Below are 16,388 nucleotides of genomic sequence, written 5' to 3'. Positions count from 1 at the left end.
CGTCCTGTTCCCGAGGGGGCGACTGCACCACCGTATCACACTGCGAGGTGCCAAGAGTCCGCTCTGCTTGGCTGTGTTCCCTCACACAGGCTGAGCTTTTGGAGAGCCGACTGCTCTGCTTGCTGCAAACTTTACACTGACACAACCAACCATCTGCAGCAGGGGTTTTTACAAAAAAAACCCAAGACCGGGAAGGAAACGGACCAACCCCACTACCATCCTGTAGTCCGTTTAAAAAATAAAAGCCCAGAACAGGTTTTCTTATATCTGGCCTGGACACATAGCATGCCCAAGACCAATACTAGCTTTTATTTTGCATTGCAATCACAGATACGCCTGTGACTGCAATGCACTCCCACGACCTCCATATGCTTCTTTGCACATCATGGGGGACATATATCGACCCTCGCATATATCACCAGTCACTGCCTCACAGTGCGTAGTAGCTACACTTCAAGATAGGCGTTGACTTATCATACCAGACCAGTCAGCTCTCTAAAACCCATTGATTTCTGTACAGCAGTTAGCTGCTGATCTTTCTTTTCTTCTCAGCTCTCAATGAACTGCTGCTCGAAATCTTGCTCTTATCTGTCCTGTAGAATTAGAATCCCCAACACCCAGCATCACAGCTTTCACTGTCCCAGCCATGTGTTTGTTTAGTTGCACTGTTATTTCTGTGTAAATATAGTATTCATAGTGTGAACTTCAGAAAAAAAACACAGATAGCTGAATGTGTTTCAGTAGAACTTGTACTGAACTTTATAGTTCTACTAATACTACAGCTCTGCTCACCAAAACGGTCACTCAAGGAGAACACACTCTGCCCAAAGCCAGAAAGTGAGCAGGCTGTAAGGATATTGTATTGCTCTGAGCTGCTCAATGACAAATTGAGAAGACCCATTTAATGAAATACCAACAAAAGACAAAACAGAATAGTATAGTAATAGTGCAAGAAATTAGTTTAAGTCCCCTGCAAAACTACCCACCAGCATTTTTCGAGAGAGGAAAATTACCGTATTTTTCAGACTATAAGACGCACCTTTTTCCTCCAAAAATGTGGAGGAAAGTGATAGTGCGTCTTATAGTCTGGATGTACCTGCTCTGGTGGGAAGGTGGGGGGAGTGGCAGCGGCGGAGCAGCGGGTCACAGTAGGCAGGAGCTGGCGGCTGCTGCTAACTCCTGTGCCCGCTGCTAAGTAGAAATGAATAGTCACTGCATTCCACGCCCATAGGGGCACACGCTGTTAGCCTCAGCAGCCGGCTTTCGCAGTTGCCAGGCTTTCGTGTGTGCCCGCTGCTTAAGGCAATGAATATTCACTGTGCTCCACTCCCATAGGCGTGGAATGCAGTGAATATTCATTCCCTTTAGTAGTACATTAGGATAATTGTGGTAAATTTCTGCATTGCTGAATCACTAGAATTCCAGAATTATTAGTACATGTGGCTTTATTATTCTATGCGTTTCAGATTTCAAGACTCCTTCATCAGGAAGCACCACAGGAACATGTCAATACAGTTTACACCAATTGACATGTTCCTGTGGTGTGTCCTGATGAAGGAGTCTCAAACTCTGAAATCCGTAGAATAAAACAGCCACATGTACTAATAATTCTGGAATTCTAGTGATTCAGCAGCACAGAAATTTACCACAATTATCCAAATCTGTATCTAATGGCTGGTTCTTCCTGGACTCGTGCATCTGCTGCAGCGAATCCTTGCAATGCTTCAACTCCGCTACACCTGGTGAGTGCAATCCTATGGATTAACCTTTTAACCTTCTCAGATAAGACACTATTTGCGATCTTTCCTTCAACAGTTTTTATAGGATTCCCTTTAGTAGTGGCATGCGTGAAAGCCCGGCAGCTACAGGAAGCCAGCAGCTGCGGCTAACACTGTGCTTGCTATTAAAGAGCAATAAATATTCACTGCTCTCCACGCACATAGTCCTGGCGTGGAGAGCAGTGAGTATTCTGGGAGATGTTCTCGGCTTGTAGTGCATGACATTCCTGCCATACGCTGCTTACAGCAAGAGAAATTCACTGCACACTTTTTTTTCATATGTGCAAAAAAGTTTATTCATGGGAGCAGGTAAAGACAAAATTATAGCTCAGGATTTGAGCAACAAAGTTTAGACGTTTCGACCCACCAGGGTCTTTTTCGCTAAGTCGTTTTAGGTTAATGGAGCAAGAGAAGTAAAAGTTTCCTAATAGTAGCACACTGCACAAGGTATGTGCACTGCTATGTAATCGGTGTTTGATTAAGCACGCCCACAACTGCCTGGCTGTACTGTACTTCTCTTGCTCCATCAACCTATGCATACCATAATGAGGATGGGGCAATCATACCAGGATAATGATGGGGCGGATGGCCGACACTGCTAAAGGAGATAGCTGGGGCTGATGGTGACGCAGCTGGGATGGTTCTGCTCCCCACAGGTGGAGCGGGGCCCCAGGGCTACTGGTCCCGTTTATGTCAGGCTTCGTGTACCTTGTGGTGGAGGACTCAGGGAGCAAGAGATCACTGAATGACACAAGGGCTGTAGTTTTCTTTTCCTTTACTTGATGGTTGATAGTACAGACAGGGGTACTGATAACAGATCGTAATGGAGAGCCGGGCAGCCTGGAAGCAATTTTGGATACACCTGGCCAGGTAGGTACGGAGGCCTTCCTTCTGCGCTGTCCTCCTTTTTTTCTTGCTGCCTCACCGCTCGTCCTCCTGCTGCTGTCACTCACTGTTTTTAAAAACAAACTGTTGCCCGCATGGCAGGCAGCTCGAGTCTATCATGGCAGGCCGCTCCTTTGTGTCGGCTCCAGGCTCTGGTATGCTGCTGTGCCACCGGGTATTAGATCGGGCCAGGAGACCTGCAGTCCCCTGCCCTCCGGACTTAGCTGCCAGGACTTTAGTACCCACGCAACCACAGACTCCGGTATCTGGTTCCTAGCGCTCAGCTCTGGGGCGAGTTTAATCACAGCTCCACTTCCCAGGTTCTGCTCTACTTCTCTCCTACTGACACAGGTAAGGGGACCCCTCCTTGCTTCCAGGCATGACATTACTCCCTGTGAGGGAGGCAATGCATCTGTGGCAACCAGACTCCTGGGGTGCCACAGCTATGAGAGCTGACCACCAGGCGGTGCGCATAGTTTGGCAATGACAACCACAGGGGTCTCCAGCAGACCCTGGTTTGTCCTGCCAACCCATCGGCGACCCGCGGTCATGTGACATGGGCGTCGATGGGCGAAGCTAAGACGAGCATCCGGGTTGCGAGAGTTAACAACTGCGGGTGGATCGCGATTCCACCAGCGGCTGTTAGGGGCTTGTGTCAGCTGATTAGTTCAGCTGACATATGCTGAAAAAGGGGTGGGCTCATCGCTGGAGCCAGCTCGAAAGAGGGGGGGCGACATGATGGAAATAGCACATCATAGGTCTTGATGGGGTTAAAGCGAACCTGTCATTAGGATTTTGCTCAGAAAACTACAGACAGTGTCAGGTTGGCGCTGTTATACTGATTAAAATGATACCCTGGTTGATGATACCAGTCTTGTGGTTGTTTAGTCTGTATTTGCAGTTTTCAGTTAATGAGATTCTCATGCTCTGGGGCGGTGTGTGGGCGGGGCTGTATGTGGTGCTCTACTTACATACTCATCTGTATGGGCTTATGACACGTCACCGATCCTTCAGTGACCTGTCCCCTATTTTACATAATGCATATAATATTGTTGACTCAGAAAAAAACAACAACTTTACATCCAGCAAAATGCTGCTGGTGCCTGAGCGGTAGCATCTACCTTTTACCAACAGATGTAATGTAATGTAATTAAGGAATGTCAGTTAACAGGAACAGGGGAGGTCAAGATAAGATCTGGAAGACCAAGCAAAATTTCAGTGAGAGCTGCTAGTAGGATTGCAAATCAGAGACCCTTTCAGAACGATTTAGCAGACTCTGGAGTTGTGGTGCATTGTTCTATTGTTTAGGGACACCTGCCCAAATATGGCATCATGAAAGAGTCATCAAAAGAAAACCTCTCTGCGTCCTCACCATAAAATTCAGCTTGAGAAGTATGCACAAGCATCAATTTTAAAGAGTGGTTGCACCAAATATAATACTAAACCGGGTGCTACACTCTGCATTGAAGGTTCAATAACATTAATAGAAGAATCATTGCAATAAGGATGTGAACACCTAATAGATGAATAAGTATACAACTTTATTGATACAAAAAGGTCACCCATAAGAGTAATAAAATCACTTAAAAACATGCAATAATACCAAACCATACTCCTGCCCAAGTGTAGTCTATAACCAACTAGTAGAACAAATTGATATACCGTATAATCAAAGATAACCATGAAAATTAGTTTGAAATAAACAAATGCTGTTTACCCTCAATGAGCTCAAATAACCATTTACTGGAGAAGAGGTGTGAATGCAGTGTACACTGACAATAAGGGTATGAAGGTACATCCTTATTGCATTGATTCTTTCTTCTAATAATGTAGAAGTATGCAAAAGAACATCTAAACAAGCCTGACACCTTTTGGGAACAATTCATGTGGACCAATGAGGATAAAATAGAACTCTTTGGCCACAATAATAAAAAGGTATGTGTGGAGAAAGAACGGCACAGAATTTCAGGTAAAGCATGCTTTGGGATTGTGTTTCAACCAATGCCATGGGGAACATATCATGGGTAGGAGGCAGAATTGATTCAATGAAATTTCAACAAATTCTTGATGCAAACGTAACACCATCCGTAAAAAAGTTGAAAGGAGGATGGCTTCTACAAATGGATAATAGACTACCTCAAAAGGCGCAAGCTGAAGGTTTTACAATGGCCCTCACAGTCCCTTGATCTTAACATCATTGAAAATCTGTGGCTAGACCTCAAAATAGCAGTGCATGCAAGAGGACCTAGCAATCTCACAGAACTGGCTACAAAAAGCATTTACAAGGGAGTGCTACTAGGTACTAATCATACAGGGTGCACAAACTTTTGCATTAGCCCAGTTTCCTTTTTTATTTTTAAAATGTAAAAGAGAAAGATATACAGTACAGACCAAAAGTTTGGACACACCTCATTTAAAGATTTTTCTGTATTTTTAGGACTATGAAAATTGTACATTCACACTGAAGGCATCAAAACTATGAATTAACACATGTGGAATTATATACTTAACAAAAAAGTGTGAAACAACTGAAATTATGTCTTATATTGTAGGTTCTTCAAAGTAGCCACCTTCTGCATTGATGACTGCTTTGCACAAACTTGGCATTCTCTTGAAGAGCTTCAAGAGGTAGTCACCGGGAATAGTTTTCAATTCACAGGTATGCCCTGTCAGGTTTAATAAGTGGGATTTCTTGCCTTATAAATGGGGTTGGGACCATCAGTTGTGTTGTTCAGAAGTCTGTTGGATACACAGCTGATAGTCCTACTGAATAGACTGTTAGAATTTGTATTATGGCAAGAAAAAAGTAGCTAAGTATAAAAAAACGAGTGGCCATCATTACTTTAAGAGATGAAGGTCAGTCAGTCTGAAAAATTGGGGAAACTTTGAAAGTGTCCCCAAGTGCAGTGGCAAAAACCATCAAGCGCTACAAAGAAACTGGCTCACATGAGGACTGCCCCAGGAAAGGAAGACCAAGAGTCACCTCTGCTTCTGAGGATAAGTTTATCCGAATCACCAGCCTCAGAAATCGCAGGTTAACAGCAGCCCAGATTAGAGACCAGGTCAATGCCACACAGAGTTCTAGCAGCAGACACATCTCTACAACTGTTAAGAGGAGACTTTGTGCAGCAGGCCTTCATGGTAAAATAGCTGCTAGGAAACCACTGCTAAGGACAGGCAACAAGCAGAAGAGACTTGTTTGGCCTAAAGAACACAAAGAATGGACATTAGACCAGTGGAAATCTGTGCTTTGGTCTGATGAGTCCAAATTTGAGATCTTTGGTTCCAACCACCTTGTCTTTGTGCGACGCAGAAAAGGTGAACGGATGAAATCTACATGCCTGGTTCCCACCATGAAGCATGGAGGAGGAGGTGTGATGGTGTGGGGGTGCTTTGCTGGTGACACTGTTGGGGATTTATTCAAAATTGAAGGCATACTGAACCAGCATGGCTACCATAACATCTTGCAGCGGCATGCTATTCCGGCATGCTATTCCATCTGGTTTGCGTTTAGTTGGACCATCATTTATTTTTCAACAGGAAAATGACCCCAAACACACCTCCAGGCTGTGTAAGGGCTATTTGACCAAGAAGGAGAGTGATGGGGTGCTACGCCAGATGACCTGGCCTCCACAGTCACCAGACCTGAACCCAATCGAGATGGTTTGGGGTGAGCTGGACCGCAGAGTGAAGGCAAAAGGGCCAACAAGTGCTAAGCATCTCTGGGAACTCCTTCAAGATTGTTGGAAGACCATTCCCGGCGACAACCTCTTGAAGCTCATCAAGAGAATGCCAAGAGTGTGTAAAGCAGTTATCAAAGCAAAAGGTGGCTACTTTGAAGAACCTAGAATATAAGACATAATTTCAGTTGTTTCACACTTTTTTGTTAAGTATATAATTCCACATGTGTTAATTCATAGTTTTGATGCCTTCAGTGTGAATGTACAATTTTCATAGCCATGAAAATACAGAAAAATCTTTAAATGAGAAGGTGTGTCCAAACTTTTGGTCTGTACTGTATTATATATATATATATATATATATATATATATATATATATATATATATATATATATATATATATATATATATATATATATTTATATATTTTTTTTTTCTTTTTTTCGCATAAAATATAAAGGAATGTGTCATGTTTAACTTAAAGCCTTTTAGAGATCATTTCATATTCAACTTGCTTAACTGTTCACAATAACAGTAATTTTGACCAGGGGCGCCCAAACGCTTACATGCCACTGTACAGTATATGATCAAGCAATAGTTAATAGGTTCTTTTCTAATCATATATCAAGTGCCACTCAGGCAAGATTGCAGCTCTTGGCAATAGAAGATAAAATTAATTTTGAAAGATTCTCTAAAAAGGAATGAGCCAACCTCTCATCTTCTTGTAATCATTTATTTTCCTAAGAAGCTCCGGCGAAACAATGCGTACTGCCTTTTCCAACACATCCAGTTTATCCTCAGATAATTGGTCATTTTTCTCCAGGTAACTCAAAACCTCAAGGAATTTCTGCAAAGGTATGGTAAATGATAAAATTATGAAATAAGTAATTAATTAACAAATATACTAATACTAATGAATGGGACCATCTTGCCTACCACTGCGACAGAGTGAGGTGGCAAAGAACCCTTTTAATGTTGACAGTGAAAACTTAAATATTCATAGATTAGAAGCACAAACCAAATATTTAACCTCTTATGCTTTCATTTCATTATCTTTAGCTACCTCAAAACTACAGTACAGAATATTAGGGTTTGCAATAATCTGATATTTATGACAGATATATTTTCAGTGTCTTAGCAAAGGGACGCACAGAACGCCTACACTCACATCATCGCAAGGCCATTCTAACCCCGCCAACTTAATGTCAGCCCGATGAATGGTGCTATCCATGCCATGTTTCATCTCCATACAAAGACAAAATCATGATAAAAAACAGGGTGACAATATCTACCACCTGGGACCTCCAGGGGCGAAGATATACTGAAAGATAGGGTTCTCAAAAAATTCTAACAGACCTAGCACATCCTACAACCAGCTCCCATAGAGAGCAGAATAAATATGTGCCGATCTTTACTGCAATATTTGGGAGGCAGAATGAACAATCAACAGGTCAATTGATCGAAAGAGAGATGGAGCCAACTCTCTCTCCTAGCCTTCTAAATGTTGTGATCAATATCGATCATGAATTTTAGGGGGGATAAAATGCCCAGAGTGGTCTCCTGGCAGAGACAGTTGGGTCTCTGCTTTAAGCCGAGCACCTGGCGGTGATCCCCATGATCAACGTGATGTACCATACATCAAAGATTAGGAACCACTATCCAATCATCATGTAAGGATATGTCAAAGATTGTGAAGAAGTTAATAGCTCTGGTCCTCTTGCTCTGGAAACCGCAGCCCTGAAGCCATAAGCAACCTGTAACGGATGTCCAATCGGCCTGTACAAACAACTGGTGGTGGCAGCTAGTGGTTCCTTTTTGTTATTGTAAATTTGGCAGTGACCGTACCGGGGTGTGTGTATGTATATAAGCTTACTCTGAGTTCCCCAATAACCAGCCTAGTAGTGGAAGCAGCCGTGGCCTTGTCCATCATTTGTCAGTCAATTGCGTAATTGTCCTGACAATTGGAGGTAGCGGAGTCATGTCCCCTGAAAAATTGGTGGCAGCGGTGGGATCTGTGCGAACCCCCCCCCCCCCCCTCGTTGGCTGTTATAGTTGACAATAGGTCATCAAAATGTTGTTCCACAAACAACCCCCTGAATGATCCAACTCCTATAAAATGAAATTATTTAGTAAAAAGACAAATACTCTAACAGATGAGTAATCAAGCTCTAGTATAATTATTACCTTGCCTTCCTCATACTTCTTTGGAATATCTAAGAGGAATAATATAGTCCTTAGGTCGTCAGAGGTGATGTTTTCATAAAGCTGAAAAAGCATTTGCCTGCATTGGTTTAAAAAAAACAAAAAAAAAAACACACACAGAATTTATCATTACATAAACATACTACAGGTTAGATAAAGAAAAAACAAAAAAGGTAAAATAGAGTAAAATCACCAGATTAATAAAATATGGGAATTACATGCTTTTTTTTTTTTATCCTGTTGGGTGCCTCTAAAATAAAACTGCGAACAGCTGAACAGTATCTGACAAACTTTTTGTGAACAAACTATCAGTGCCTGAAAGATTTGCTTTTTTTATTATTATCTTTGCACCTCTTATGAATAAATATGTCTTGCATAATTTTGGTTAAAAAGGCAGAGAAACATTGGTATATTTGATAACTACAACATTTACTGGTATCGTGCATGATTGGGAGGGAGCACCGTTTGACTGTTTTAACTCAAAATTGGCTGGAATCAATGGTGGCGCCAAGTCGCGTTTGGAGACCCTCTGATGTACCTAAACAATGGAACCTCCCCAATTCTAACTCCAACCATAACCCCAATACACACCCTTTACCCTAATCCTAACCCTAACCATAAGCCTAATCCCAACCCTAACCATAATCCCAACCCTAACCGTAAACCAAACCCTAATCGTAAACCCCACCCTAATCGTAAACCCAACCCTAATGGAAATAAATACATTTTTTTTTTTTTAGTTCTTATTTTTACCTAACTAAGGGGGGGTTGATTTACTATTTTTTTTTATTTTGATCCCTGTGATAGATGCTAACACAGTGATCAAAATTAACCAAATAGGAAAAATTTCCTATTGTTCGTGGGGGGCTGGCCGACCTCAATGGGCGCACTGCGCATTCGCCCGCCATTTTCTTCCCAGAAGAAGACACCGGCGGCCCGGGGGACTTCACGAGGGGATACAGGGATTCCAGAGGTATCAAGGTCAGAGGGGCCCGGCGCCTGCGCACTGCAGTACTTTGCTCTGCCCTCAACAGGGCAGACAAAGTACGCCTGCACCGGGGCCGCAGCGTGAAGAGAAGAGGACATCATCGTAAGAAGATAGGAGGCCCCGGACCGTGACGCCCATCGGACCAAAACCGGACTGGGACCGCCCCTGGGTAAGTATAATCTAACCTCTTTTTCTCATCTTTCAGTATACATCGGTGGTTTATCTACAGCATTACAGAATGCTGTAGATAAGCCCCTGATGCTGGTGGGCTTAGCTCACCTTCGATTTTGGGGGTGACCGGTTCCCTTTAAGAAAATAAAATGGCATCAATGCAGAAATATGTATCAGTTAATGGACACAGAATGGTCAGATTTTGGCAAGACAGAAGTTTTGTCGCCCACAGAAAGTAATGTGATATTCAAACAAATAATTAACTTAAAATACAAATATATGTTGCATAAGATTGGTGAATGAAGATATGGTGCTATTAGAGTCATATTTAATATTTTGTGTGACTTCCATGAGCTTGAAGGACTGCATCCATGCGGTTCAACAATGCTTCATACAATTTATTAATGAAGTCATCAGGAATAGCAAAGAATGCAGTCTTACATGCCTCCCAGAGTTCATCTAGATTCTTTGGTTTTGTCTTCCAAGCTTCCTCTTACATCCTACCCCAAACATGCTCAATGATGTTCATGTCTGGTGACTGGGTTGGCCAGTCCTTGAGCACCTTGATCTTTTTTGCCTGGAGGAACTTTGTTGTAGAGATGGATGTATGAGATGGAGCACCATCCTGCTGCAGAATTTGACCCCTTTCATGATTTGGAATATAAGAGGTAGCTAATACTTCTTGATATTTTAGGCTATGGATATTGCCTTCCACCTTGCAAATGTTTCGCACACCACCATACTGAATGTAACCCCAGACCATGTTCTTTCCACCACCAAATTTAACTGTTTTCTGGGTGTATTGTGGATCCATACGGGCCCCAGTAGGTCTCTTGCAGTATTTGCGGCGGCTGTGGTGTAATTCTACTGAAGATTCATCAGAGAAATCCACCTTCTGCCACTTTTCCAGCGTCCATCTGTTTAGCAGGCTGTGGGACTTTGCAAATGCCACACGGTTTTTTATTTGCCTTTTGTTTAGCGCTGCCTTCTGGGCACTGATTCGACCATGGAGGCCATTTCGAGACAGAATCCTACTAACTGTTCTAGTTGACACAGGGACTTGAGGTGACCAGGCCTGTTAGAGCTCTGTAGCAATGGAAGAGGGGCTTGCTTTGGATTTTCTAACCAACAAACGTTCCTCCTGAGCAGTGGTCTTGCCGGACCTGGGCTTGTCAAACACATCTCCAGTCTCTTCAAATCTTTTTTTAATTCTTTGTACTTGACGCTGAGACACATTAAAGGTGCCAGCCACCTCTGCAGTGGATCTGGTCTTTAGCCTCTTGATAATCCAGACTTTGGTCGCAGGGTGGATTTTTGGCATGTTATCAGAGCTCAAGTTGCAGTTCAAGTGCCTTTCTGGGGTGCTGGGTTTCTTTTTATACACACACTAATTAACTGATCATTGGGGGGGCGTGGCCTGGCTATGGAGGAGTGAGGACACACTTCACCTCAGCTCTCTTCTCCGGGCCGAGAATCAGCCGATTGTGAACTCCCTGGGGCGTTTTGCTCAGAACATGAGCTGTAGGAGAAGGGGGAGATCAGCCTGCAGCAGATCCAAGAGCCTCTCATCCAGCAACAGAGGCATACAGAACTTTCTTCTGGGAACCCCGGACAGTAAGGGTTGCAAAAACATGGCCGCTGCCCCCTCCAGCTATGCAGCTGCCTTGGGGCTACAGGAGAGCGAGGTGAGAGCCAGAGAAGGAGAGTGAGATCTTGTACAGCACAGACATGGACGCACAAGGTACACTGATGGCAGCTCGTCATTCTAGCCAGACTCAGACATGGCATGCAGAATCTTGGTGGGGGGTAACCCTTGATGAGACCCAGAGGCAGAAAGGGTGTTCTGAGGAACTGCCTCCCCCTCACTTTCACCAGGGTGCACTACAATCCCCAGCGGTGCAGCAGGAGCTAATTCCCCTTTGGAGGAGACTGCTGCTTCTCCTGCTCATCCCAGGGGAGGAGACACACATTCCTCTGCCATACAAGCCTCAGGAGTTGTAGCAGAGCTGACTCAGCTACGAACCAGGCTAACAGCTATTCCTACAAGAGAGGACATGGAGACATACATAGCATGGCTGGGGCAGGCTTGCAGGTCAGAATTGAATACTCTGCACACTGAAGTTAAACAAGTAGATACTCAGGTCCAGGACCATACTAACAGAATCCAAGATATTGAAAGGAAGATGCTTTCTCATCAGAAGTCACTAGACATATACTCCAGCCAGCTTCACTACCTGATAGAAGCCCGGGATGATGCAGAAAACAGGGGAAGGCGCAATAATCTGAGGATACGGGGTCTACCTGAGTCAGTAGAATCTAAAGATCTCTCACACATTGTAATGCATTTTCAACAGAATTCTGGGTGAGCCTCCTGAGAAGGAGATTGAATTGGACAGAGCTCATAGAGCACTTGGCCCCAGAGCATCTGACCCAGACCGTCCACGGGACGTGATATGCCGCATTCATCACTATGTACAAAAAGAAGCCATCCTGCAGAGGCTCAGAGATGGATCCTCTGCTCTATTCCAAGGATCAAAGATTCTAATCCTACCGGACCTGACCCCGAGCCTTACTTTGCAAAGAAGAGCATTGAGACCTCTCTTGGATTTGCTTCGAGATCATAACTTGCCGTATAGCTGGGGGTTTCCATTCCGTTTGCAGGTCCGTCATGCGGGCCGAATGCATATCCTCAGGTCCCCATCGGACATCGCATCATTTACATCAACCTTGAACCTCCCTCGGATTGAAATTTTGGACTGGCCTACTATTCCAATGGAGGCCCTTGGCGGGTTAAACCAACGTCTGCCGAGGGCCACTCAACGCTGGGGCAGGAGGGGGCGGGAATCTTTCCCTCCTCCTTGAGATCTGTGGTCTGGGGATGATTTCCTTTCAAAATTAATGCACTATTCTGATATGCAATAATATGTGTCCATGTTTTGCTTTCAGTTACTGATTGTGGAATGTTGCTCCAGTTATCTTTATTTGTAACCATCATCAGGTTATTAATGTTTTCTTCACCCTGGGGCTTGTTGACCTTCTCCCCCTTCCCTAAACATAGATAACAGGTTAATAATAGTCTTGGGCGAGGGAGGGTCCTGGGGCTTATATTCTGATTATTTGACTATACTCTGTTCTCCTTGGTTTTTACATGGGGGGGGGGGTGGCATTTAGGGGGCAGATTTAGCTCTGGTGTCGTCTCGGCCTGGTGAGGGGAGCCCCTCTATGGAAAGCATACTCACTCTAACCTAGTTAGTACGTTTGTCTGTTTTCTTCCCTTACATTTTTATTCTTTCCCCTGCTGACTCTTCTTTTATATTTTCCTTTCTCTTCCCTCTACTCACTCCTGTGTCTGCTTCTGTCCCTTCTTCTTTCCTCCCCCTCCCATAATTTATTTATTTATTTATTTTCCCCCTTTTTTCTTTTTCTTATTGCTTCTCTTTTTCTTCTTTCTCTACCTTTTCCTCCTCTGTTTATAAAGTACTTTACCATTACTATGGAAAGGATTAACATAGGATCCATCAACGCCCGAGGGATGAATGTGCCTCAGAAAAGGTCCCAGATCTTGTATGATATGCATAAAAAGCAGACTCACATCCTCCTGCTCCAAGAGACTCATTTCAAGGCTGGCTGTCTCCCCACCCTGAAGGCTCGATATTATTGCTCTTGGTTTCACAGCCCTAACCCCGACTCAAAGTCAAAAGGGGTTTCAATAGCCCTACATAAGTCATTGGTCCATTCAGTCCTGGATTCTAGGATTGACCCAGAAGGCATTCTCCTAAAACTTTGCATTAACTCAATGGTATTCACCATAGCTAATTGGTACCTACCCAATAAAGATCCGACTTTGCCTTGTTCCGCTATTGTCGCTCCTGTCGGATTTCAGGGAGGGGACTCTGATTGCAGGCGGTGACTTCAATTTTACCCTTGATCCGGAGGTGGATACTTCATCTCAGCGTCATTTCCTGCCCCGTAGACGTATCAATGCTTTTAAAAGTAGGATTCAGAACCTACGCCTGGAGAGTCCTGCATCCTACGGATAGGGACTATACGTATTACTCCCCGACTCACTCTTCATACAGCCGCATAGATATGCTGTTAATAAGCCAGCATGCCCTGACCTGGCAAGCCCAGGCTTCTATTGGTCACATTGCCTGGTCGGACCATGCTCCCGTGTTTCTCCATCTTATCCCACCAAATGGCCTTCATCGACCATGGACATGGCGTCTCAACGATAACTTACTTAAAGACCCTCTATGCACTTTGGAGATTAGGAAGTCTATCTCAGAATTTCTAGAAATCGATGAACGTGACCAGACGTCCCTTCCTAACCAGTGGGAAACACAAGTGTATTATAAGGGGTCTTTTGATTACGCATGGCTCTAGATTGAAAAAAGAAAGGGCCTCTCTAATTTCCAGTCTGTTCCAACAGATTAATACATTGGAATCCTCACATAAACAATCTTTATCCTCTTCTGTGTACGCGGACCTGTTAAAAGCAAGGGAGGAGCTTAGGGTCCTACTGGATCAAAAATATTCCCGTCAAAAAATCAGATTCCATCGATTTATGTATGAACATGCGGATAAATGTGGCAGGGCATTGGCTAGGGTGCTACATCCCAGAAAGGACACTAGTTATATCGCACAAATCATGCAGATTGGGGGGGCCCGCACACAGGATCCAACCCAAATTACCGAATCCTTTCGAGCTTATTATAGTGACCTTTATAATATTAAAAGACAATTCGGGGACCTGTCAGCTTCATCTCTTCACCTTAAAATAAACGACTATATCAGACAAAACGCCCTTCCAGCTGTCCATCCTGAACTCGCAGATTCTCTGGAGGAGGACTTTTCAGAGGAAGAGATTTCTGCCATTATTAAATCAAATCCTGTGAAAAAGAGCCCAGGGCCTGATGGGTTCACACCAAAATTTTATAAGGTATTTAGCGAACAGCTTGTCCCTTTCCTAACAAAAGTCTTTAGTTCTGTGTCAGAGGGATCCCCATTCGTGCCCCAGTCCCTGGAGGCCCACATCAGCGTTTTACCAAAACCAGGGAAAGATCCATTGTTAATTTCCAATTATAGGCCCATCTCTTTGATTAATGTGGACATCAAAATATTTTCGAAGGCCCTGGCTAATAGGTTGGCACCTTTGTTACCCGGGGTTATTCATACAGATCAAGTAGGGTTTGTCAAGGGCCGAGAGGCCAGAGATAATACGTATAAAACTCTTCTCCTGATGGCTCGGGCGAGGTCCAGATCACTCCCATTGTGTTTGCTTTCGGCTGACGCAGAGAAGGCCTTCGACCGGGTCAGTTGGAGCTTCATGTCGGCTTCCTTGCATCAATTGGGCCTGGGCACCAAATTTATTGAGAAGATTCTCTCTCTATATAGGGCCCTACAGCTAGGGTTAATGGGTTCCTGTCCTCCCCTATCCACATCAACAACGGTACACGGCAGGGGTGTCCTCTGTCCCCTCTCTTGTATGTATTGATAATGGAACATCTGGCAATAGCCATTAGAAAGAACCCCAGCATTCACGGTATTCCAGTTGGGGTAGGTCAATGTAAATCGGCCTTATATGCAGATGACCTTCTCATGTTTTTTTATCACAGCCTCGCATTTCCTTCCCCTCCATAGTCAAAGAATTTGAGACATTTGGCCATCTTAGTAATTTTAAAGTGAATTATTCTAAATCAGAGGCCCTTAATATAACTTTATCTAGAGATGAAGTTCAACATCTTAAAGATAATTTTCCCTTTAAATGGCAGGAAACAGCATTAAGATACTTGGGAGTAACCATCCCGACAGATCATACTAAACTATATTCTTTAAACTTCCAACCTCTTTTGGATAAAACTTTGAAAGACTTAGGTAGCTATGATAAGCGGAAGCTCTCATGGTTCGGCCGTATAAATGCGATTAAAATTGATGTACTTCCTCGTTTCCTGTATATTTTCCAGACAGTTCCTCTAATTCCTCCTCCTTCTTTCTTTTCCAGAATCCAATCAGCCATCTCGAGATTTGTGTGTGGGGGGGTGGTAGTCCCCGGCATGGGTACTTTATATAGGCACAAAGGTTCAGGGGGCGCGGGTCTTCCGAATTTCAAATTGTATCACAGAGCAGCGCTATTGACACGCATGCTAGACTGGCAGTTCCACAGTTCAGACAAACAATGGGTGGGAATACAACAAATTAGCTCTACAATTCCACTCCATAACCTTCCCTGGATCAGCCCTAAAAGTAGAGGTCAATTCAGTTCTGAAGCTGACCTCCTTAAAGATACACTTAGAGGATGGGATCTGGAGACCCGCAGAGGCTCTCTTGTCCTTAGGCAGTGGACCGCTTACGCCTCTCTTCTCTAATCCGGAGTTTCCCCCGGGGGTGGAGAGGGATCGTTTCCTTGGGTGGGAGAGAGGGGACAATACCAGATGCTTTCATGTCCTCAAAGGTTCGGCCATGCCCGCTTTCGAATCTGTGCAGCCGTTAGAGGGAGGGGGCCCTTCTGATTGGTTGGAATACCTCCAACTAAAATCCTTCCTCTCGTCTCCAGAGGGCGCAGGCTCATACTCCTCCCTTTCTACGCCGTTTGAAAAGCTTTTCCTGTTGGGGTCGCCGCCTGCACATGCTGTCTCCTTAATATATGCTCTTTTGAACCAAAATACCAAAGACAAGTTCCCCAA

At 44.1% G+C, this 16,388-nt stretch overlaps 1 protein-coding gene across 1 annotated transcript in view; it reads right to left on the bottom strand.

Annotated features, from left to right (window-relative positions):
* Positions 1-16,388, bottom strand: part of LOC143784163 (caspase-8-like) — a 92,210-nt gene that overhangs the window by 51,673 nt on the left and 24,149 nt on the right. The window contains exons 3-4 of the mRNA XM_077272046.1: positions 8,529-8,625; positions 7,056-7,191 (exon numbers count right to left, since the gene is read on the bottom strand). Coding sequence (XP_077128161.1) covers positions 7,056-7,191; positions 8,529-8,625 — 233 coding nt within the window. The remainder of the gene's footprint in view (positions 1-7,055; positions 7,192-8,528; positions 8,626-16,388) is intronic.

The sequence above is a fragment of the Ranitomeya variabilis genome, chromosome 7 (assembly GCF_051348905.1).
Source record: "Ranitomeya variabilis isolate aRanVar5 chromosome 7, aRanVar5.hap1, whole genome shotgun sequence".
NCBI classification, from domain to species: domain Eukaryota; kingdom Metazoa; phylum Chordata; class Amphibia; order Anura; family Dendrobatidae; genus Ranitomeya; species Ranitomeya variabilis.
Note: the sequence above shows the minus strand (reverse complement) of the source record. Positions and strands in the feature narration are given on the sequence as shown.